The 24,948-nt window shown below is 41.7% G+C and overlaps 4 protein-coding genes across 8 annotated transcripts; all 4 read left to right on the top strand.

Annotated features, from left to right (window-relative positions):
* Positions 1-243: 243 nt before the first annotated feature.
* Positions 244-9,907, top strand: LOC102713055 (ankyrin repeat domain-containing protein, chloroplastic). Of its 5 annotated transcripts, none has more exons than XM_040522493.1 (9): positions 244-1,027; positions 1,743-1,819; positions 2,170-2,268; positions 2,377-2,475; positions 2,756-2,854; positions 2,931-3,029; positions 3,312-3,540; positions 3,616-3,719; positions 9,821-9,907. In XM_040522493.1, exons 1-7 carry the CDS (start codon positions 304-306, stop codon positions 3,441-3,443), a joined length of 1,329 nt encoding a protein of 442 aa, XP_040378427.1. In that variant the 5' UTR covers positions 244-303; the 3' UTR covers positions 3,444-3,540; positions 3,616-3,719; positions 9,821-9,907. The 5 variants fall into 5 exon arrangements, with proteins under 5 accessions (XP_040378427.1, XP_040378429.1, XP_040378430.1 ...); XM_040522495.1 differs by lacking the exon at positions 9,821-9,907 and adding an exon at positions 9,045-9,129; XM_040522496.1 differs by lacking the exon at positions 9,821-9,907 and adding an exon at positions 5,359-5,477.
* Positions 9,908-14,178: 4,271 nt separating this feature from the next.
* LOC102712785 (F-box/LRR-repeat protein 10) lies at positions 14,179-16,884 on the top strand. The gene is made up of 4 exons (XM_006649290.3): positions 14,179-14,446; positions 14,549-14,754; positions 14,957-15,050; positions 15,307-16,884. Exons 1-4 carry the CDS (start codon positions 14,222-14,224, stop codon positions 16,726-16,728), a joined length of 1,947 nt encoding a protein of 648 aa, XP_006649353.2. The 5' UTR covers positions 14,179-14,221; the 3' UTR covers positions 16,729-16,884.
* A 2,334-nt stretch (positions 16,885-19,218) lies between these two features.
* Positions 19,219-20,439, top strand: LOC102712509 (glutathione S-transferase F11-like). The gene is made up of 2 exons (XM_006649289.3): positions 19,219-19,514; positions 19,841-20,439. Exons 1-2 carry the CDS (start codon positions 19,313-19,315, stop codon positions 20,311-20,313), a joined length of 675 nt encoding a protein of 224 aa, XP_006649352.1. The 5' UTR covers positions 19,219-19,312; the 3' UTR covers positions 20,314-20,439.
* Positions 20,440-22,576: 2,137 nt separating this feature from the next.
* LOC102712232 (glutathione S-transferase F10-like) lies at positions 22,577-23,730 on the top strand. Its single transcript, XM_006649288.3, has 3 exons — positions 22,577-22,797; positions 22,891-22,939; positions 23,039-23,730. The coding sequence occupies exons 1-3, from the start codon at positions 22,645-22,647 to the stop codon at positions 23,506-23,508; spliced, it is 672 nt and encodes a 223-aa protein (XP_006649351.1). The 5' UTR covers positions 22,577-22,644; the 3' UTR covers positions 23,509-23,730.
* The last annotated feature ends 1,218 nt before the right edge of the window (positions 23,731-24,948 follow it).

Here is a 24,948-nt window from a genome sequence, read left to right as displayed (position 1 = left end):
TGAGTCGTTAATACATAGAGTTATTTCTCTCGTTAGACAAGAGCCGATACTTCCATGGGGCATTTTTAAACGGATCGTGTGAGTTTATAGTTATACATTTATAGTTTTAGGGTTAAGGGATCTCAGACGTACTTTAAGTTGAGAAATCCCAATAAATTTATTCTTTTCTTTACATTCCTAACAACTGGGCCACTTTAGGCCCAAGAACATAGTGGTATTACGTAGCCCAAATGATCTGAAGAGCCGGTTAAACGACGTCGGCTAATCCTCTCGTCTTCCGGCACGGCGGGAGACGACGACGAGATGCCTCCTTCCCTCTCCCTCCACCACCACCTCCTCCTCCTCTTCCCCTTCCCTTCCAATGCCCAAACCCTAAACCCGCTCTCCGCCTCTCCTCGCCTCCACCCACCTAGCAAATCCCCTGCCTCGTCCCTCCTCAAACGGCCACTCGTCTCATCGCCCTCCTCGTTCGCGGTCGCCGCCGTCGACGAATTCGACGAGGATGTGGCCATCGGCGACTGCCTCGTGTTCGAGGACGACGCCTTCGAGGAACCCGACCTCGACCTCCCCTCTCCGGCGCCATCTACCGCCTCGCGCCCCAGGAGGAAGCCGGCAGCGGAGGGCGGCGGAGGGGGGAGTCTGGTGCCGGACAAGTGGAGGGATGCGGCGGAGGAGATAAACATGACGAAGAAGGAGAAGCGCCGCATCGCGCACGGGCTGCGCTTCGGGAGCCGCCTCGAGCGGCGGGCGCCCCCCGCCGTGGCCGCGCCCGATGAGTACCGCGCCTACCGCGAGGGGAGGCTGGACGCCGACCTTGGACGCGTGGAGCGCGACTACGCGGAGCCGATTGAGAGGTCTACCGTACCGGATAGAGTGGAGGCTCCGCAGCCTCCTGTGCCTGGTACTCGTGTGGCACCTAGGAACCCGAGGATGGGGATGGGTGCGAGGAGCCTTGATGATATCACTGAACTGTTTAGCAGTACGGAATATGTGCCAGGCGAGATGGAGGATGGCTCGAATCCGAAAGGTGATTTCTGAAACTGTTGTTATGCTACATTGAATCATTCATCGAACACTTGTTATGAAAAGCAGGGATTTTAGCCTTTTCCCTAAAAAAATGCACGCTGAACTGTAGATGGTTGCAAGGAAAATGGTTAATTTTTTAGTTACATGTCCACAGTATATTTGATGATTTCTACCTCCCTCATGTAGCAAACACATGTAGTTTTGGCATTAACGTGGTTCCCAAACACAACTCTGATCACTAATTTCCATAGTGCAAAACCCATTAAAATCGTTTTTTTTTTATGTAAAAGGCATTGCGCTCAGCCTTGATAGAAAGCATAAGCCCATTAAAATTAGTTCACTCTTAAAATTATAATACTATGAAATTAGTTTCTGAAACAAATCTTCGTGTATGGTTTATATTTATCCATCTAAATATTTAAGATACTGATACTCAAAATTTTTAAAAGTTTGATGGATGCTTGTCCAAACTACAAGTATTTGTGACTGGATGGATTATTGCCTGATATAATTATGACCACTTTTCTGATAGATTAAACTCTGAATTGTGTCTAATCTGAATCTGCCTAAATGTATTACACTTTTCTAAAAGATCATACCACTTCTAGTTTAGTTTATCAAATCAAACATTTGTTTGGTACATCCATGACATAATGCAGCTTCACTTTCTTTTATTGCTGCTCTTGTCGATGTGAATGCTCTGCACTATCTTTTAGGTCGACGGAAACTTTTCACAGATGAGGAGAAGGTTCTTCTGAACAAGAGGCTACCTGATCTGGAAGCTGCTACTTCTGTAAGCACTATCTGCTAAGAGTAATTTAAGTACTATTGTCTGTAATGTCCCACACTAAGATTTTTTTTCTCATGGAAGAGTGCATTGTGCTCTGTATATTCTTTCCGACTTGTATTTCTAACATCTAGATGTACTGCCTCCTAAAATCTGCATCTCCAGGCGTATGATTGATCATGATTGTTACTGTCTGATCTATTTTGATCTGTGTGGGTCAACTTGGGTTTCATACTAGCCTACCCAACTTTATTGGGATTGATGGCTGCTGTTGTTGGTGTTTGTTACATCTGTTTTAATTCCTGGGCAATATCTACTAATTGAGAGTTGGCATGCCTTTTCCATCTTCCTTGTAGAGCAAGTGGCTTCCACTTCATACAATTGCAGCATCAGGAGACTTCTATCTGTTAGATAACCTTTTAAAACATAATATTGACGTGAACGCTCTTGATAAGGTATGCTCCATTCTAAATGTTGATCCATCTTAAAAAGGTTGCTGTTAGGAGCTTTACATCTTTCTATTATTGTAATTTTGTTGGGCCTTTTTTTGTTGGTTTTCCCAGGATGGTTTACTAGCAATTCATAAAGCAATTATTTCCAAAAAGCATGCTATCATCAACTATCTCCTAAGGAATTCAGCAAATCCATTCATCCGTGATAAAGTGAGTATGCTTTATGTTTCGAAAGCTTGGGAACAGATTTTATGAATATTATTCCAATAAGTGTTTTTTAAAGTTACATGGCTAATCTTATACAATTCATAGTTGGTTGTGCCAGTCTAGTTCATTAAGTATATCATCCTTTCTATTTATGCTAAGATATACCAACGCTGGTAGCCATTACTGTATCGGTTGCATACTCACGCTTCATTTGTTCCATTTGTTCCATGCAGTCTTATATATATTTTTAGTCAGTGACAACAGTGCAAATTTGATGATACAGGATGGTGCAACCCTTATGCATTATGCAGTCCAAACAGCATGCAGTCAGACCATAAAAACTCTCTTGCTATACAATGTTGACATCAACCACGCTGATGATGTATGTTAATTTCGGAAATGTGTTATTTTATTTTGAAATTCTGATGGATTAGTTGTCTAACTGGTTGATGTTGCAGTATGGATGGACACCTTTGCATCTAGCCGTGCAAACACAGAGAACCGATATTGTTAAGCTACTATTAATAAAGGGGTCTGATAGAACTTTGAAAACTCAAGTAAGTAATGCTAATTATCTACTGGCTGTTCTCATAATCCAGTAGGAACATATTTCTGGATAGGCCAGTTGCCTGTAAGCTACTTTGTGCTAATTGCCAATTCTCTTGTGGTACCATCATCATGTTCACACATCAGTTTTATCACTGTTTATGATCCATCTCTAGTGTCGTACTTTCAGATAGTATTGAGAGACATGTATGAGCATGACTCCTCCCTGCATTTCTCTTGAATAAATACTTCTACCAAATGAGACTTTAATTGTGTTTATATGCTTATTGCAGGATGGGTTTACCCCTTTGGAGTTATGTCTCCAGCTAGGTCATCATGCAAGGACGTATGAACTTATCAAATTACTCAAGAGCTTTTGTCTACCAAAGCACCATGACCCAGTTCAGCACTTGGATGGTATATGAACCTGTCAAAGTTTGTGATGTTTATTGGTAGATGTTGAACTATTGGGAGGGAACCCTGTTTTTTTTCAGTGCATGATGGAAATGCTTCTGGTTCAAGGTAAGTAAAGTTATTCACTGTGCTTTTATCAATCTATGCTTGTTTCTTCAACTGAATGGAAGCAATTGGTTTCAGAGGGGGGTTGCTCCTTGAAGTTAATGAACAAACAAAGGTTGTGGTCTGGCCATGATAATTGAAAGGCCAAATTCCACAATGTCAATGCCACACAACTTTAAGAGGTTAGCCATCACAAACTCAAGATACTCAAATTATTAAGCTTAATATAAGTATGGTGCTATCTTCATACTTTTATGTTTACAGTAGCACTATTTTCTCTTTTGGGCCCTTTAGTCTTAGATGATACTTCTAGCATCTTGGATGGTACAATTAGTCGATAATTTGTTTCGTTTCTTTTATCCTCGATGTTCTAATTATCAGTGTATATTTTCACTGCATCAGAAGAACAGACATTCATTTTTCTCACCACATGTGAAGTGGTAAAGTGTACCAATCAGTATATTGTCATACAAATTTTGTTGGAAATGCACAGGATGTTACATCTTGATTTGTGTTTAAATCTGGGAATTCTATCCAGTAGAGCCTCACCATTCGCACTAGTGTGCCATGCCTACTAGTTTGCTTAGCAAAGTTAGTTACTTTCTCATCTTGAACAACCTATCCTAAGCAAGGCTGGAATTAGGGTTTTGTACTGTTGCAGCTCATTAATGGTCATTTTCCCTCAAATAACTCCAGGAATTAACGCATGATGCATCATGCAACTTCGATTAAAAAGTCAAGCCAGATGTTATGAGCCTGATGTAATTTCTCGTTTCATCAGAGGTTCCATACCACACAGGCAAAGTTGTGCTTGTTACTTTTAATTTGAACATGGCCCATTCTTCAATCCCCAGCGGTGCCAATCTCATCTTTCAAGTGACCCATGTCGAAGATCCTACATCCTAGTTTCGTCCTGATCTCTATTTGCTTCTCTTTGAATTATCTGCAGTATACTTCTAACATCTCATGGTACATAATTAGAGATAGCCTAACATACTAGTTCTACTGCCTGCACTGCACACTTGGAAACCATGTTGTTAAATTTTTTTTTAAAAAATGGAGGCTGCAGAAATTAAGTTTCAAGCAAGCAATTTGTATTGATCTGCTAGTTTCCCATTCAAATTATACAATCTTTTCGAACAAGATCGTATGAATCTAACCAATGTAATTCAATGTTATCTGATCGTCCGATTAATCGCGATTAATCGGGCTGATCGGTCCCCTGACCTCGATCAGGGCATTCTAAACGATCATGCCGATCAGGTTTTCGATCGTCTGATTAATCGGTGATCAGGGGCGATCAATCGGCCGATCAGATGCTCCAAACGATCAGAATGTTTTGGGACAGCCTGAAAAATCTTTTGTCACTTAGAATTTTAGTTGGGCCGACCCGTTATTTGTAGGGTTTCTTTCTCTCAAAGGTAAGTACCATCTAACCCTCAAATAATATCTCTATTGTTGCATATTATGGTGTACATTAAATAGTATATAGAATTATTATGTTCCAGTAAATATACCGCACTACTGTACCGATCAGCCTCGATTAATCGGGCTGATCGACGATTAATCGTCCTGATCGACCTGATCGGTGCCATGGCGATCAGGTCCGATTGGCCGATCAGACAACATTGATGTAACTGTACAATTTAGTCATGGCCTTCTGATATCCAGGTCAGAGTAAAAAACAGTCCAGCTTAATGAAGGTATTTCTATGTTCCTAAGTCTCTGTACGCTAAGGCACTTGTTCATGCACTCATTCTCGTCATATTCCCACATGTGACACAGACCAATGTTTTGATTTTGGATTCAATAAAACAATAGGTATACAGATGAATCAAACATGGTTGCAACCTTTTCTTTGGATAAATCTGTACTCCTTCAAAAGAATGAAGTGGTGGTGAGTGTTGAACTGTTATCTGACACCACCCACCAACTGACATGTAGGGCCATGAAGTTGGTGAGTCTACCATCACCTACTCCTACAACTTCATCCTTTTGCTTCTGCTTATGTTTATAAGTCAAAATTTATTCAACCAAAATTTGGAGTTGATTTTGGTGTTTTTTTATCGTAGTTTATTTTTCAGTCTTTGTTTTTAGATCGTTAAGTTTTATATATATATATATATATATATATATATATATATATATATATATATATATATATATATATATATATACATACACACACTCACAAATCATTTATCTTTTGCAAATATGTCGTTTAGCTTTTTCCTTGTAAAAGCTAAACAATGACCCCCCTAATATCAGCTAACATATGGGGCCACTAAACAGTGATACATGTAGTGTAGAACTGTAGATTGCTCATTCAACTCCTTTCAGAGCATGGACATTTAGCTATTATATAAAGAATTAACAACGGTAGGAGTTTAATCCTACTTTGTGGGTATCAACTATCAAGAAACTTGACTCTATGCCACTTGTGTACTCCCCCGGATGGCAAAGACTGTATGTGAGAATCTAATTATGAGTTTATGACTAAACAAACTCTAGACATGCCGATGCCAGTTTCATATACTTGGGGACGCTGTGGGGAACAGCGCCACGGGAGTATAGACGGATGGACTCCTAGATCTACTAAACCGGTTAATCTGCAAAACCAGATCTGTTTGCTGACTTGATGTTGGTTGCTTTGCTATCTTAAGCAACAATGTATTGTTGGTTCGCGTGTAACCCATTACCTAGATCAAACTGCTCTGATATATACATCTTTTGGTTTTTGATTATGCTTATAAGTCAGTTTAAATTTTTAATCTTAAATTTGGAGTTGATTTTGAGGTTTGTTCATTGTATTTTATTTTCCAGCTTTGGCTTTTCGATCACTATGGACATGTATATAACAGTTTTATTTTCCAATTATTTTCTGTTTGCAAATATGCCATTTGTTTTTTTAAATAAAAAATCCAAAAGATGACACAATCCTATGGGACTTTGGAGCCAGCTTGGTGTAACCTTGTGTCTGTGTTCTCACGTCAAGCCAGCCAAAGCTCTTCCACGTTGGTAGCAGGCTAGCAGCATGGACGAAATTGAAGGCCTCATTTGAATTGGAGGAATTTTATGGGATTTTTGGAGGAAATGAGCTATTTACTGTGAGAATCCTATGAATTTCTTGCCCTCGGAAAGAACCCTAAATAAGCTCCTCTGAAGGTACCCAGACGGCAAAGCAACTGACATAAAAACTCTTTGGTTCGTAACACCTGGCCTTTATGTATGCAGAAAATTTAACTTGTTCAAGCAGGATTCGAACGGTTTTATGTGAATCCTAAAAAGAAAAGGAAATGTTTTATGCCTGGACTTACCGTGAACCAAACTCCTTGAATAGCTGTGAACTGTAGAAGAACACAATAGCAGAGACTGGTGTCAGTGGTGATGCCGAGATGACAGTTAAGCAAGGAGTGGTGATGCTAGGCAGCATGGGTCAGGGCTCGGCGGGGGTTGGAGTGAATAAGGGAATCTTTGTCTGACGATATAGAGGCCAGGTCAGGTCCGGTCCGGCCACCATGCATCTGATCTATCTATGCTATGCGTGTTAATGCCCTGACCAAAGTAACCATGCCCCATATTCTCTACCTGCTGTCTCTTTTGATGCTTTCCCCTGCCATCTCATTTACGCTCGTATCATTACTTTCATAGTTACTCCTTGCCATGCCCCAACTACCCATGGGAATTTCATCCCTTTGATTTGATGTATGGTGCTCGTCTGTTGGAGTACCGTTTACTACTCTACGTATTTGATAGGCAGCTGTCTAGCTGATGAGTATTATCATACTCCAACCCAAGTTCCAGTTCCTGATGTTTTCATTCAAGATGTCAAAATGGCTTGCCAACTTATCCTTCACAAAACCAGACAGCTACCCTCGTATTTTCGCTTTTGTAAATATTTATAAGTTAAAATTGAATTTTTAACCTTAAATTTGGACTTGATTTGGGTTTTTTTTCACCGAAGTTTATTTTCCAGCATTGGGTTTTAAATCGCTAAGAATATATATATATATATATAAATAAATAATTATTCTCAAGTTATTTTTTATTTGCAAACATATCGTTTGACTTTTTTCATAAAAAGGCAAACAATCACTCCATTAGTTATCCAAAGTTGTCGTTAGAGCAGCTCCAGTCCTAATGCACAATGCGCCATGATGTAGGGCTTAAATTGTAGAGGAATTTTGTAGAATTGTTCGGCCCTTTGGAACAAGAACTTATCTGCAACCCTCTGTTTTTTGTTTGTGTGTGTTTTATCATTCTTGCATTCTAAAAGGAGCCCATATAAGTATTAGTTGGCTATATAAGTTGGTTGAAAAACGGTGTAAATATACTCTCTCTATTTTAATAGATCACACCGTTGATTTTTTGTCTCATGTTTGATCATTTGTCTTATTAAAAAACTTGTGTAAATATCATTTAATTTATTTTGATTGGATTTATTACTAAATATTTTTAATAATAGCTTAGTTTTTCACATATTTGCATTTTTAATAAGATGTATTATTAAACATGTAACAAAAAGTTATTTATTAAAATACGGAGGGAGTACGTAGCTACGCTATTCATAGGAACGCCATTCGTGATCTCTACTTTATTCTAGTGGTTGACAATAAATTGTTAGCCCATCTGGTATTCGAAGTACATTTAGTTGTGTGGTGCGACAATGCAATTGGTGCGTTCAGTAGCAAGTGTGAAGGGTGCCATAATGTGCTAGCTCTGTCGCGAGCCCACGACGCTGATAGCACGAAGTTTTCTGGGAAGCCATCATTGCTGATTTGATCCATCTCTGTTACAGTTGCTCTAAATCTTGGATTTTGATAGAAGACGGGTACATGTTTTCTCTTTCTTGTCAACTGCATACTGCCGGAGTATGGTGGTTAAGAGGAGAATGTGGCACGTTGGTGAGGTAGTCCATATGGCACTGGCCTTTTTCTGCCAGTTTTTATGCCAAAACCCCAGTTCATTAAGTTTCATCTCGAAGCAGTTTGGGGACAGACACAAGTTGGTATCCAGGGTTTCCATTACCACCAGGGTGCAGTGTTGCACTCGCGATAGGGGCCTGGTAACTTCCACCAAGGTCAAAAGGAATTTGAACGAAGATTTTTTTTTTAGAACTTGCCTGTTTACTGCAGTAACTACCCGTTTACCAGGTTTATCGTCGGGGTGCGGCAATAACCCAGACGTACCTCATCATTCCACTGGTAAAGTAAACCGTGCTGGTCTAGTGGTGATCCACTGCATCACCCCTATCTTTTCGCTTATATTTATAAGTCAATTTAAATTGTTAATCTTAAATTTAAAGTTAATTTTAGGGTATTTTCAACGAAGTTTAATTTTTTAGCCTTGGCTTTTAGATATTTAAAAATACTTATAAAACTATTATTTATAAATTACTTTTATTTACAAATATAGCGTTTGTCTTTTTCTGTATCTCTCTCTACCTCCCACCTTCTCCCTCCTTGATTTCGAATTGATTGAAATATAAGTACTACTCCACGATACAGCACACAGACACATTATTGAGTAAGAGGCAGAGCGAGAGGAGCCGGAGCATTTACAATTCGTAGAAGCTGGAAGCTGCAATACAGTAGTGCGCAATTAATAAACGAAGAGATTGTCCGACCATCTGCATTTACATTTTGTAAGCGTCAGTCACGGGGCTGCTGGCCTGCAAACCTCTCTCGTTTTTTTTCCCTTTCTGTAATGACCTGGCCGAACTCATGCCGCTATCTTTGAAATAATTAAATGTAGACAAGTTCGATTAAATCAATTTTTTAATGGGGGAAGTAGAACTGCATGGACCAAAAAAAAAAAGACGAAAAGAGATCAGTGAGAAAAACACACTTAATACTACTTCCAGGAGTAGTAGCTATCTAGTTGTACTATATTCAGAGTTCAGGACTGCTCGAAGGAAGTACATTTTGTATTGTTCCAGTAGACACGGCAGAATGATACATCGGTAAAATTCCAACTAACGAATTCTCGCGTGAATCCAAGCTTCCGTTGAGATTGGAGACTTCGTGGAGACATCGAATAATCAAAATGCAGGCAAGTACCGCGTCAACAAAAAATATGCAGGTTAGTATGGCGTTGTGATGCACAGAAAATTAGCAGAAACTTTCAGTCAATACAGTGCAGGAACTCGGTCAATACAGTGTGAACTGATAACTTCATACGTCATGGCGAGTGTAGATTCCCTATGTGCACTATCCAACTTTTACTCCATGAAAATTCACACTATTTTATTGAGCTTGATTACCAACTTATGTGCTATATGCAGGCAATTTCGTACATCCTGCACGAGGAGCTCACTAATATGTATGATTGTATGAATGGCGATATCAGTTACTGGAGCGGCAATTAGCAGGCACTGAGAATGTTGTATGCTGCACCGTCGATGCAATCCTGTAAGTTTCTGCATGCATGCATAATTATATACTTGGGCGAAGTGGCCATACCTACAAAGGGTGCAACTTGCAAGTGAGGAAGACGCGCGTACCGGGCTACGGGGAGTTGATGCAGTGCAGAACCGCGCGCCGGCGTAGATACGTACACATGAAAGAGCACTAAGATATTGGCACGGCTCAATCAGAAACACAGCTGAGCTAGCAAGCATCGTGTATGTATGCATGCACGCGTCAGACCAGCGCCGTCTGAGTGAGCCGGGCCAACATCATAGCTACCATTTCATTCCCTCCAATCTCCGGCACAATGCAAGTATAATAAGCTCACAAGCAGAAGGTAGAAGAACATCATGCAATGGAACACTTGAAGCTTAGCTAGGGCGATGGAGAAGAAGAAGGCCATGTTTGCTGGTGGTGTGATGAAAAGGAATGGGCTTTGGGGGATGGAGTGAGCTAGCAAGCAGCGGGGCTCCAACTTATGCACCTCTTTGTGTGGGTGAGCATTCAAGTCACCCGGCTACCAAATGAGCAAGACAGGCTGCAGCATTAATGGAAACCCGGCCCTCTCTCTACCTCTAAAAAAAACAGAGGAGGAGTACATCGATGCATATGTAGGTGCAATGGCATAAATGTGTAGAGATTCCCCCATCTCTCCTTGAGCTAGCTAGCGATAATTGCTTGCGTTCTTGTGTGCAAAGGGGGGCCAGCAACATGCATGAATTATGTCCCTCTCGTCGCTCATGGTCTCATCCTTCCCTAGTGCTGCTAACTAGAGAGGCATTGAGTAAACAGCAGCCAGCTAGGAGGATAGCGTCATGGTCGAACACCAGAAAGAAAGTTTTTTTTTCTTTTTTTCTTTCTCATCACCGTTGGCATGCAAGTAGCCACATGACTACATCAAGGCCGGAGAGAGACATGCGTTCATCGTTGCGTTCAATTCCTTGGATTTTTGAGCTGGATACCGGCCGGAGAGGGACGGGTGAGGATGATTTCGGGGCTTTGATTGATCTGCTTGGTGAGATACGGACAGTTACAGCTAGCTATGGCTTACAGCATTAATTCACGTCACGGAGCAAAGGTGCGCGACACAAACTTACATGTGCCATCGGCTAGAGCCCACCCCATGCTGCATCACAAGTCACTCAGGTTGGGTGTTTCAGAAACATCTTGGCAAGATTAACAGATTACAAAGAGACGAGCACAGCAGCGATTGAGATGCAATCTGCCCAGGGAGATGATCAAAACTGTAATGTGCAGTGCAGCTCTACCATCCTGCAAACAGCAATCGATTAGGTGGCCAACCTGGGACAGGTACGGTACGGGGTTTCGAATTAAACCTCGAGGACCATAGCAATTTGAATGTGTTACCTCCGTCAAAACAAAAAATATAGCGAATATTTCTTGGTTTTCTTAACATAAATTAATATTGAGAAAAAATTATGTCGCTACTTAATAAATGAGAAATAAATAGGGATTGGATGGTATGTGTAAGAAAGATTGAATGAGAAATTATTGATAGACAATTAGTACCTTAAATATTCAGAAATACTTCTATTCTGACATAATATTTAAATTCGAAAAAAAATGTATACTTTAGAAATGATGCTCTAGATCTCGACATGCATTTGCTCTTGCTCGGGACTTGGAGATGATGAAGAACCAATCACTGATGCATGCCTAACGCCTCGACGTTCACTGCTTGCTTCTACCGTCTCAAGTTTACTGGTCGTAATACTAGTACGGTTGTTTGCTGTAAACTTCACGACGGCGGGACGTATACTGCAAAAGGGAAAGAAAATATGAAAAGAGCTATAAAGAGGTCGCATGCCAAATTGCGAACATTGAGCATCGCAAAATAAATACTCCCGGCACAGGTACTAGCACATGTCGCTGCAGCAATAATACGTACTGACACAATATGTTCTGCTTGTGCAGTAGTATCATCAGGCCATTAAACTCGCCAGTCTATTGAACTTTATTTTCTAATTTGTACAGAGATCGAATTACTGCGTGTCTGCATGCATGTGGAGACTGCAGTTCCTGTACACGGCATGATTGTACGTACGAAGAGGAGTACTAGTACATGGCGGGTAGTATAGTACTACTACGCTACTAGTATCGCGCCGCTTCACCGGCCGGCGCGCGTGACGACGAGAGGAGATGAGAGGAGAGGCGAGTTGCATTGAATCGGCGTGCGGCGTGGCGTGGCGTGGGTGCTGCGTTGAATGAGGCCCAAACGGCGAGACAAAAGAGACAAGCTAGGCTGGGTTGTTGTTGGTCAGGCCAGGGCCAGGCCGGACTGGAATGTAGTGTATGGTTCGTGCGTGCCAATGTGCCATGCCCCCCGTGCATTGATGACCCTCTCGGCCTCCTCTTTCCGCCGAGCGGTTGCGGGTGCGGTTGCAGGCGGGGGAGGTAAATGCGAGCATGCGAGTCCGGGGAATCTCGCCCTGTCACTGTCCCACTCCCACCTCACCTCCGCGTAAATGCCACGACGGGGTGGCCGCAGCGGCGCAGGGCAGGATGCCGGTTTGTCGTTGCGGCTCCGTTGCTCGCGCGCCGCGCATCCACCGTGTCCGTATGTTGTTACATGAGCGCACGCCGAACCGAAATTGCGCGTGGCGACGAAGCACACTCTGGGCTCCGCGACTCGTCGCGCGGTCCAGGTCCACAGCTTTGTTGCTTGGAAAAGAGGATGAAGCCCAAGCCCATTTCGTTGCTCGGTTAAAGTTTTATTATTCGGCAAAGCTCGCATGGAGCTAACGGTTCCATCGTAAACGTGTCTTTCAACGAAAGATAATTTAATAGTATTTTTATATATGTGTTTATAGTGGCTTAAAATAAAAGTTGTAAAATAAGCTATGATAAAAATACCCTAAAATCAACACTAAAATTTAATTTTAAAATTGAAAAGCCCATTGCAGTTTGAAACGATTAAGCCTTAGGGTCTATTTGGCACATGTTCAACTCCTTTTCTAGAGCTATAGTCCAACTAAATAATTTTAGCTGTACCTAAAATATGAGCAGAGCGGGGAGTGATTTAAAAAATGCTCAATCCTTCCGTAAACGATTTATGTATTTAGATTTGCACCAAGACCCAAACTAAATTTGCATGCATTCTCTCGTATCGAATTATTCCCCACATTCCTAATTTAGATGTGAAGTCACATGCATATGAGAATAAAAATAAGGTCATACATCAAGTTGCCTGCATACATGATCAGGGCGATACATTTAATACAACAAAACCGAAGACACGTACTATATGTAGATCCATTCTGTAGAAGCAAAGAAAGCTAATAAGTACATCATTTGTGGAATGAGGGAGTAAATTGTAAGTGGGGCTGGATTTCAGTCACTCCACGACTCTACTTCAGACTATGCTACTAGAGTTAAATTTAGGTGTCGAAGCACTAATGAACATGCCCTTACAATGTGTTTGGAGGTGAGTGAGAAGTTGAACATGATCACACAAAACAAGAACATTTTAATTAAATATGAACTACTATAATATTAAAAATAGATTAATATGAATTTTAAAATAACTTTATACATAAAAATATTGTAAAACATATAGTTTAGTAGTTTCGTAAGCGTGATGATAGAAAACGATGGGGCCTACGCTGGACCATCAAACGCAGCCTCAATACGGTTCTATAAGCTTCTATAAAGCAATGCTAGTGAAGTACAACGTATACGATACATCATGAGCATGTGTGTTTACCAATGTGTTCCTTGATATTCTACCAATGCCGTCTTGACTAATCATCTGACCTGTAGTCTGTCCTCTACGACATTATCTTTATTTCCGTAGAAGCCGTCGCCGAGTTTTACACGGAAATACTACATTAAGACACCCGATCGCCATCTAAACAATGCTCTTAAAAACAGCCTGAATTTAAAACACCACGACTGAAACAAAGTTTGGCAAAAAAAAATGAGCTCGCTACTTCACGTAATTTTCATCTAAAAAGCTTCACGTAGTGTTTACCTGCAACGGGAGAAAGCCAGGTAGTAGTAGAAAACTAAAAGAGAAGGGACGGTCAAAGCCCACCCAACCCAAGCCAGCGTCTCGGCCCACGAATGATCGACTCGCCCAACCGATCGATCCGATCCCCCGCGCCGCAGCATGTGGGGCCCGTGATCCGGAACGAAGCTTCCCGGAAGCAGCAACGGTTGTGTGCGTGTGTCCTCCTCAAAAACCGCCATCTCTTCTCTCTCCTCCGTCCCTCTCTCTCTCTCCCCCTCCCTCCCACCACCAGCAGCAGCAGCACCGAATGCGATCCGCCATGTGCCCGCCACCAGATCCGATCGAGCCCTCCTCCTCGTCGCCGTCGCCGTCGCTGTCGCCGGCGATGGACTCCGTTCTCCCGGCCGCCATCATCGCCACCATCCTCTCCCGCCTCGACGTCCGCTCCCTCGTCGCCGCCTCCGCCGCCTGCCGCTGCCTCCGCTCCTGCGCCTCCCACGCCCTCACCTTCCTCCCCTCCTTCCACCTCCTCGTCAGTAACGCACCCACCCCCTGCCTTACTCTCGCATCCCGCACCGGCGGCTATGGATTGACGGGGTTTCGTTTCATGCCGTGTCTGTTTTTGTAATTGAAGGAGGTGGCGCTGACGCACCAGCTGCTCCGCCCGCTGATGCCGCCGAACCCGAGCCTGCGGAGCATCCGCCTCGACTGCGGCAAACTCGAGGACGCCGCCATCGACTGCCTTACCCGCCCGGACCTGCATGAGATAGTGCTTCTCAACTGCGATAACATAAGCGGCCGCCTGCTCCGCGAGGTTGGAGCCACCTGCCAAGACCTCAGGTATTGTTCTTCGTGCTCCTCTCTGCTCTGTTAACTATGGAGTACTTGCTTGCCGAATGCAGTGTATCAGCCCGTCCCAGTAATAAAAGAATATATGTAATGAAGCAGTGGTACTGTTTGCTTGCTCTGTTTAATTCGGTTACGGCATAATGCAATATGGTATTGACTATTGAGAATGTACATTTGTTTCCCTTGGATGTAGGGTGCTTTCTCTGAACAACCTTGCTGAGCGCAGGGGCCTTCCGATAAGCTTCTCTGATCTGCAGCAATTGCTTAATGGCTGTTCTCAGTTGGAGGTATTGTTGCGCTCTCAATTGCTATGGTAACATCTGATTTGTGCAATCATGTTTTACATTAGTTGAAACCACGATAGAGATATGATTCTAGTTTTTATTACCGAATCCTTCTGTAGCTTCCACCTTGGACCATAAGTCCATAATGAACATCTTTGTGAAACTTCCACCACTTTGAAATATGATCGTCTTTTGCTTTGAAATCTTGATTCCCTTTTACTGGCCTGGACTGGCAACTTATGTACCTCTTATTTTTCAGTCTCTCAGGTTGGCCCTTGATTTCTCAATGTTTGATGACCCCAATTTTAGCAACATGTGGGCATCTGCTTCGGAAGCCCTGACCTCTCTAGAAATTGGATATATTCCAATGACAATGTTGCTTGAACTTCTTACTGTGGCTATGGGTTCACAACAATGCATGCACCGTGTCAAGGAACCAATCTTCTTTCCTAGCCTCCAAAAGCTATGCCTCACAGTGGACTTCATTACTGACCATTTGATTGGCTCCATATCAACGGCGCTTCCATCATTGACACATCTTGACCTGCAGGATGCACCTATAATAGAACCTACAACATCATCGGATCTCACCAATGCCGGTCTTCAGCAGATTAATCCAAATGGTAAGCTGAAGCATATTTCTCTCATGAGAAGTCAGGAATTCTTATTCACCTCTTTCCGCCGAGTAAACGATCTTGGAATCCTGCTAATGGCTGAAAAGTGCTCAAACCTTGAGAGTGTCTGTCTTGGTGGTTTCTCCCGTGTGACAGACACTGGTTTTAGGGCTATCATCCACTCTTGTTCTGGCCTTCATAAGCTTAGGGTGTCACATGGAAGCCAGCTCACAGATCTTGTTTTCCATGACATAATTGCCACTTCCCTTTGCCTGACACATGTTAGCTTGAGGTGGTGTAATCTCCTAACTGATGTTGGGATTGAGAGGTTGTCATTCAACAAGGATCTCAATGTATTAGATCTCAGGGACTGCAGGAGTCTAGGTGATGACGCTGTTAGATCTCTAAGCTGCCTTCCCAAATTGCAGATTTTATTGTTGGATGGAACTGATATCAGTGATCAGGCACTGAAGTATCTGGGCCTTGGAACATGTCCGCTAGCTTCCTTATCTCTGAGGGGTTGCCGAAAGCTAACAAATGATTGCATACCATTGCTGTTTGCTGGCTCTGTTAAACAGAGCTTACAGGTGTTGGATCTCTCTAGAATACCAGGTATCACTGATGATGGTATCATGTTATTGGCAAGGAGCAGGACTCCTATAATTGAGCTCCGAATGAGAGAGAACCCAAAAATAGGAGATGCTGCTGTGATGGCTCTTGCGTCTATGCTAGTTGATGGTGGAACCCATGGAAGTAGCTTGCAGCTGCTGGATCTTTACGACTGTGGTGGAATTACACCACTTGCAATCCGGTGGTTTAAGAAGCCATATTTCCCAAGACTGCGATGGCTAGGAGTAACAGGCAGCTTGAACAGGGTCATGGTGGATGCCCTCGTTCGAAGCCGTCCTTTCTTACATATGGCTTGCCGTGGTGAAGAATTGGGGACTTTATATTGGGACAGATCCTCCGATTGGTATCGGCATGATGATGACGATCTTGATGAACTTGAACAGTGGCTTTTGAATGGTGAACCTATATCTGACACGGAAACCTTGGCCGAAGAATAAAACAACATGGTAACGGGTAACCTATTGGCTGTTGCCTCCATTATAAGGTTTCTTGCCCCACAATGATCTCCATGTTCATCTTGACGAGCTTGTACAGTGGCCTTTGAATGGTGAACCTATATCTGACACGGAAACCTTGGCCGTAGAATAAAACAACATGGTAACCTATTGGCTGTTGCCCCCATTATAAGGTTTCTTGCCCCACAATGATCTCCATGTTCTACCCTGCTAGTGTTCATCACCTGTTGTACCCCATTGGCTATTGTATGTTTGCCTCGCCAGCTAAGATTATTTTCTTGTCGTGTATGTTGTATTCAGATGGCTCTTTATGCATATGGAAATCTGTTTGTTGTTGTTTACTTGTATATCACACGTTCATGCTATGTATGTTTATTCAGTTCTTGGGACTTAATTATGAACAATTTTGCTTTCCTCGCCTGATGTGTGGTCTTGGCTAATATCTATTGTCAGGTCTCGGCTTTTCTCGTAGCTCTGCAGCTCTGCTCAGCTATTTATAGACCTTACGCCATATGAGATGTTTCTGATTGCTGGTTGTCGTATTTATATCCTAAGTGGGCACCTTTACTGTGGATACGCTCTACTTATGGTGGCACAGAAATCGGGCATTGTATTTGGTGTATAACACTAAGAGCATTCCCAACAATTCATCTATCTCATCCTTTATTCTAAAAATCTCATCCTCTATCTTGAAAATAGAAGATTATCTTGAAAATAGAAGATAAAGACTATAAATTAAGCTCTAACAGAAAGGCTACCATATCATTTATTTTTAGATATCATCCATATTAGGTGGATGATCTCTCTCCATCCTTCAAAGAGATTTTGATCTTTCGCTATTATCACAATATCCCTCCTTTTAGGGTTAAAGCTATCAACGGTGAATCGATCATTCGCTATCCTTTTTATCTTTATAGCTTTTGTGAATGGAAGAAAGGATTGCAAGGGAAGTAAAGTAGGATATCTGACAGTTCAAGTACGAGGAGAAAGAAGGATGTCATATATGGATGATGTATTGCAGCGTAAAGAGATACGAAGGATAAAACAAATAAAGATATAGATAACCAAATTTAGGGATGCTCTAACATAAACCACATGAGTGTTTGTGCAATTTGGTAAAGCTGCAGGTCCACTGCCCTCATAGGTTTCAGTTTCCTTGCCGTAGTTAGCAGAAACAAACTTGCAAGGTCTACATATCCGCCTAAGGTTCAGAGTTAGGCCTTCTGCAATATATAGAGTTTTTTTTATCGTTCCTAAAAAATATCTCAAGGTGCTATATTTTTTAGTGTAAAAAAATATGGTACTTTGAGTTATAAAAAATTATATTAAAATTCTTGATATCTTGAGATATTTTTAAATTTTAAAGGATGGTAGAAAAAACCTTTATCTATATATCAATGAGCAGTATTGTGCGGAGAATCATATTCCATCCGCCGTTAGTTGTTGCTCACCTATCCTCACAGTGTTGGATCTCTTAGATTGGGCTGCACAGCTGCCTCCTAAGCTTTTTGTAAAATTAAAAGGAATGATTGTGATTAATCGAGGACTCGAGATAATGAAGCATGTGAAGAAGTAACTAGAGCATATTTGGAGGCTGCTACAGTACGGTACCCTGTTTTGAAACGAGGTGATTCCGATGAGGTATTAAACATGATACCTTTTGATACTGGAAACGAGATGATTTTAACGAGATATCAAAATGACACCTCATCCGTACCAAATCTGATATTAGAACGGGGTGATTCCGACTTCATCGGTATCAGATCTGATACCGTACTGGTAACCAGTGATACCAGTACGGTAACATCTGATACTCGGTTAGTACCACTCAAGAGCTGTTGAATCCTTGGATTGTCAGAGGGGATGGAGTGCATCGTCGTCGTCGTTGTTCACCGCCGTTGGGTGCTCCCTGCTGTCACCGCCGTCGTCGCGGTCATCGTCATCGCCGCCGCCGTAGCCCCGTAGTCGTCACCCCCGCCGCAGCCACCGTTAACCGCCGCTAGCTGCTCCCGGCCGCCGCCACCGCCACCACCGTCGTAGTCATCATCGCCGCTGTAGTCATTGTTGACCGTCGTTGGCTGTTCCTGGCTGCCGTCGCAGTAGTCGGACCATATAGTATGTCCGATATATAAAGCTATAGATATTACATAAAATTTGTCATAAAACTATAGAATTAAGACCTTAGATGATAAAGCTACACATTTAGTGGTAAAGCTATTAAAGTAATGCATATTTTAGAGTTTAGATGCATATCACTGTTGCTTTTTTAAGTGACAAAAGCAGTAATTAGCGACATAAATTGATGTTAATCTGTAATTTTATTATATGCATTTTGGGAGATTTTTGTTTAAGTATAAGTTTTTTTAAAAAAAATTGCTTAAGAGCGCTAAAAGTTACAGTATTCGTGATACACGGTTAAACACAAAGGACGAGCAAAGCAGCGGCCTGGCTGTTGGTGTCACAGTCACACTTGCTCACTCTCGTCCGGGCAGCTAGTGGTTGCTTCCCACTAGTTCAGTCCCTATCCAATCTGCTCTTCCGGCAGGTCTCCGAAGGAGAGGAGGCGATGGCGGCGCCCGTGACGGTGTACGGGCCGATGATCTCGCCGGCGGTGGCCCGCGTGGCGGCCTGCCTCCTGGAGAAGGACGTTCCCTTCCAGGTCGAGCCGGTGGACATGTCCAAGGGCGAGCACAAGTCCCCGTCCTTCCTCAAGCTCCAGCCCTTCGGCCAAGTCCCCGCGTTCAAAGACAGCCTCACCACCGTCTTCGGTAACCCTAATCCCCTTGTTCTTCCGCTAATTTTGTTGCTCCTCTAGACTCCAGTTCCCTTTTTATTGCCCCTGATTATCAATCACATTAATATTGAGGGGAAAAGCAAAGAGTATGTCACCGTAGCTAATTAGTACTATACATTTTCAGTGTTGCGGGTGGCCTTTGTCAAAAAAAAAAAAATGATTACTTGGATTAATTCTATGGATCTGTATGTGTCGGTGTGTGTCAATTTGCCATCAATTATCCATGTTCTGACTCCTTGAATGTAGTAGAAGAAGAGAACTACAGATGGTATATTGTTCCGATTGATTGTGTCATTGCAGAGTCGAGGGCTATTTGCCGCTACATCTGTGACCAGTACGCTGACAGCGGTAACAAGACCCTCATGGGCAGGAGAGAAGACGGGGCGGTTGGCCGTGCTGCCATTGAGAAATGGATAGAAGCTGAGGGCCAGAGCTTCAACCCACCGAGCTTGGCAATGGCATTCCAGCTCGCGTTTGCACCATTGATGGGTAGGGCCAGCGACATGGCCGTGGTTGAACAGAATGAAGCAAAACTTGTGAAGGTGCTCGATGTGTATGAGCAGTGGTTGGGGGAGAATCAGTATTTTGCAGGGGATGAGTTCTCGCTGGCGGACCTTGTGCACATGCCCAACACTGATCTTCTCATGCGCAAGACCGACAAGGCAGCGCTGTTCACGGAGAGAAAGAATTTGGCAAGGTGGTGGGATGAGGTATCAGCTCGTCCTTCATGGAAGAAGGTTGTTGAGTTGCAGAATGTACCACGACCATCCTGAGGCTCTGTTGTTTCCCATCTGAACGTCTTTTGTTGGTTGCATGTGAAAGACTGAGTCTTGTTCCTATGTTTGTATTGTTTTACAAAACGCTCAAGCTCCTCTTTTGGGCCCCTGATGTTCTGCTACACTCTGTACTTTCTAGTTTTTACACGATTGAGGTTACTAAGTTTGGATCTTTTTATGGTACACCAAAATTATTTTACACCACCCGTTTCCCATTAATCCAAGGGCTAGTGTTGTTACTCTTACTAACTCATAGGTGGTAAAACACATTTATTGCAATTTAAATTCTATTAAAGGTGTTTGTTGTAGATTAATAAGGAATACATGAATGTTTCCCTCATTAGATATTAAAATTCATAATTCTATAAAATAAAAATACATGTACCCATCCTGAATTAAAATTTCAATATATTTAAATACTAGACCTCTGAAATATCTATTAAGTCTAAAAGTTATTTGTCTTGTTTTTCAAATCAGTATTATTGTGTGAAAATTTAATTTTAAATCTTCAAAGCCATATGTATCTACATCTTAAATAGGAATTGTTTAAAATATCTGCTCAAACCCGCACAACTAAAATATAACACTATACTATCAATGTTTTGACAAAACGATATTCAAATATTTTTAAATTCAAAACATATTTTATTTTTGTATCTCATATTTAAATCTATAACTTTAAAAACCACAATCTATTGTTTTATAAAATTCAATAATTGTCCCACATTCCTTGTGTGCATGGTTCAAATTTAGAACGCATGATTATGGACCTTAATGTTTTCCTTGGATGCTATGTTTTATTTGATTTGTATGTAAAAATAAATAAAAGAAATCAATGGTCAAGAATCAAGATTGATTGTTAGTTCCTTACTCCGTACTTAGCAGATTCCTTAACATAGTAATAATGGTATAGATAAATTGTTGCAGATGCGGTAATGTAGGCACTGAATTTTTTACAGACATGATGTTACCTAATGCACCATCATAATATGCAACTATTGAATCTATATATTCTTAATATGTCTGCTAGCAAAAACTGCATTGCATTATACTGAGTTAACTGTTGAAACTTAAAGCTGCATATAGCTTTCAGGCTACAGCTGATCTTGGAGTTTTCTTTATAAGAATGTAGACGTGGAAATGTTTTGGCTCCTTTGTTGATCCACACATTCTCTAATTACTAGTTTTGAGATTGAGGGCATATGCTTTAGAGATTTCAACATTACTGAGCTGTCAGCAAAACAATACTGCTGAGATAAAATCATTGAGAACTATCCTGAGTTCATGGTGATTATTGGACATTGCCTCAGGAATAGTACAAGGTCCTAAACATTCCCTGGTGTTTTGTTATGCTAGCAATGAAATATGAAGTAAAAGACAGAGAGGTAATTGCAAATTTGACACTGGTTTGAATCGTTATTGTAAAACTACCACTAAAAAATTGCAAAAATGCTACTAAAATTATCATTCTAGTAACATCCTTACAATATAGATAAAACTAGTGGCAAATTTGCAAAAGCCCCAAAGACAAATTGTGATAATTGCCCTTACTCAAAATGTCAATTGATGCATTTCTCTACATTTCTAATTCATTTGTTTTTGCTAAATCAAGTTGCCATGCCAGTATTGCAAGTAATATAGCACAGTCAGTTTAAGGGTTCATCTGTAGTATTACAGGCATAACTCCTGACTGCACTATTATGTTATTCTAAGTTCTAACAACCTCAATATTCCTTGTTTAAAGCTGAAACATACAGGTATGTCTTTTTCTCAACATTAAAGACTAAGCGCATGGAGATGTATCCTTCCAATGTTTATCTTCGATCGTTTAAACAGCTGGACTATATATCCACCTCCATACTAGGGACATTGCTTTTGTTGAAAAGCTTATTCTTATACCCTGGCGGAAGTCACAAGATCTTCTTTTGTACTGCTAGTACTTAATTCTAATCTTCTTCTTACTGACGTATTAAATTATCGTAAACAATGTTAAAGAATCTTCTATGCACTTGCAACACTGTGTAGCAAGGTCCTTCTATGCTATATTTTTTTTCACTCTGCTGAAAGACCTCACAGGTACTAATAAACAAGGCTGTTTTGTAGCACTTGTTTTCTGCTAGAGACAATATGATTGCTGCAAGCAAGAATCCAGATCTTCCTCTTTTTCTTTACACTTTCCCTTTTCTATTTTTGTGGTGCTTAGTAGCAAGGCAAGCATAGAACTTGCCCTTTTGTTTCTATAAATACCTAATCGTGAATCTGCTGTCAGCATCCCTCATTGTCGTTTAAAACTACTTGAGCAGGTGATCAAGCAAATCAATAGAAACGATGGCAGCAGGTTTGCAGGTGTTTGGTCAGCCAGCATCTACTGATGTTGCCAGGGTCCTGACATGCCTCTTTGAGAAGAATCTGGAATTTGAACTTGTCCGCATTGATACATTCAAGAGAGAGCACAAGCTTCCTGAGTTCATTAAGCTGCGGGTGTGTTACTCTATTTTTTATTTATTTATTTTTATTTATATGCAATCCCTCAAATAATAAGTTCAAAGCTGTACCATATTTTGTCGTTTTCAGGATCCTAATGGGCAAGTGACGTTCAAACATGGTGACAAAACCCTTGTCGGTAAGATCACCACGCATCCACATTATGATGGCTACTTTACACTATTGGTTTTACTATCTTTTTTTGAGAATTTGAGGACAATGTGAACCTTATGTGCAGATTCAAGGGCTATATGCCGGTACGTTTGCACACAGTTTCCAGATGAGGGAAACAAGTCACTTTATGGAACTGGATCTCTAGAACGAGCATCAATAGAACAATGGCTTCAAGCAGAAGCTCAGAACTTCAGCCCTCCCAGCTCGGCCCTCGTCTTCCATCTCGCATTTGCTCCCCATCTGAACATTCCCCAGGACAATGCTGTCATCGCAGAGAATGAGAAGAAACTTCAGCAGGTCCTCAATGTCTATGAGGATATACTCTCCAAGAATGAGTACCTGGCCGGCGACGAATTCACCCTGGCTGACCTCTCTCACCTTCCAAATTCACACTACATTGTGAGCTCTGAGAGAGGGAGGAAGCTCTTCACCGGCAGGAAGAATGTGGCGAGGTGGTACGACAAAATCTCGAAGCGCGAGACATGGCAGCAGGTGGTCAAGATGCAGATGGAGCATCCGGGTGCATTCGAGTAATGGCTTCATGCATCTGCCGAGCTCCATCTTGTCCGTCGCTGGCTGATCGATCTGGCTTCTGATGTCCTGTGTTGTCATCTTCCCTGCTGCTTTTATGTCAGCATATTGTCGTGTGACCAAAAATAATATGAAGCCTTGCTGTGATGTAGCATCACGTACTTCTTTATTTCAGAGGTCGTTTGTTTTCATGCTTCGTTTAGTCGTTAAATAAAATTGTTAATCTGCCTGTCAGTTCTCTATCTGTTTTTTTTTTCTGGAGAGAGGGCAGTTCTGTATCTGCCTGGTCCACCGTCCACGCGAGCCAAAGTATCAGTACCATGGTTTTTGGGTTTGGGAACGCCACAACACCAAATTTTGCGAAGAAATAATCAATATGCGATTAAACGGAGAAAGACTAGTAAGCCACTCGTCATGCTGCTGGTCTGCCTAGCATTCACCACCAAGCCGTGGGAAGTGATAGTTTGCTCATAAGAGCAAGTTCAACAGTATACCCAAATACTGCTCTAATTAATCTACAGTCAAACTAATAATCAATTCATACAATATTTATCTACAAAACATTAATTCATGGTCCCATATGTCATACACACATGACGTCTTAGAGCCCATGCTGTAACTAGCTACAAATTAGTAGCACACTCTCTTCTCTCCTCTCTTATCTCTTTAAAATATGTTTACAGCAGTTACCTACAAAACATTAATACATGGTCCCACATGTCATACACACATGACGTCTTGGAGCCCGTGTTGTAGCTAGCTACAAATTAATAGCCCACTCTCTTCTCTCTCCTCTTATGTCTTTAAAATATATTTACAACTGGCTTATAAGCCTGCTATTGTACCTGATCTAAGCTGTGAAAAAATGTACATAACCAAAAATAATTAAAGGGTATGATTTTTTACATACGTATGGTTAGAAATTTAAATGTCAGTGCTGAAAAATAAAATACGATGACAGTGCTTCAAAATCAAATAGAAATTAAGTTTTTAAACTTTTAATTTTGGTTTTAAGTCATAAGCCAACCAGCAGACGATGAGATGAGAGGCCAGAAATCATCTATTGGGTTAGCTATGATGGGCCGAACGGCACGCAGATCAGGCCCATCTTAGACAGGTCGGCCCGTTTCAGGCTCATGCCGTGGTAGGCGGCGGTCTCATGATCTCATCTCATGTATGTGAAGTACAACTTTGCAAGTGGTGAACGTGTTCAGCTTGTCCCTCTTCTACCACAGCGTTCCGTCCTTGCAAATTTATCAGCTAGAACGCTAGATAATTATTTTTATCGTCTGCGTTGTCGTACATGCTAGCATCCAAAAGCACTATCGTACTTCGAAACAAAACAGTGAATTACCCTCTACCGTTTGGTGCGTAGCTTAAATTAGGTTTAATATACAGCTCTTAAATCATACTTTTATAGATATAATATAATGCATTTTCTAT

Source organism: Oryza brachyantha, chromosome 3 (genome assembly GCF_000231095.2).
Source record: "Oryza brachyantha chromosome 3, ObraRS2, whole genome shotgun sequence".
NCBI lineage: Eukaryota > Viridiplantae > Streptophyta > Magnoliopsida > Poales > Poaceae > Oryza > Oryza brachyantha.
This window is presented reverse-complemented; position numbering and strand designations above follow the sequence as displayed.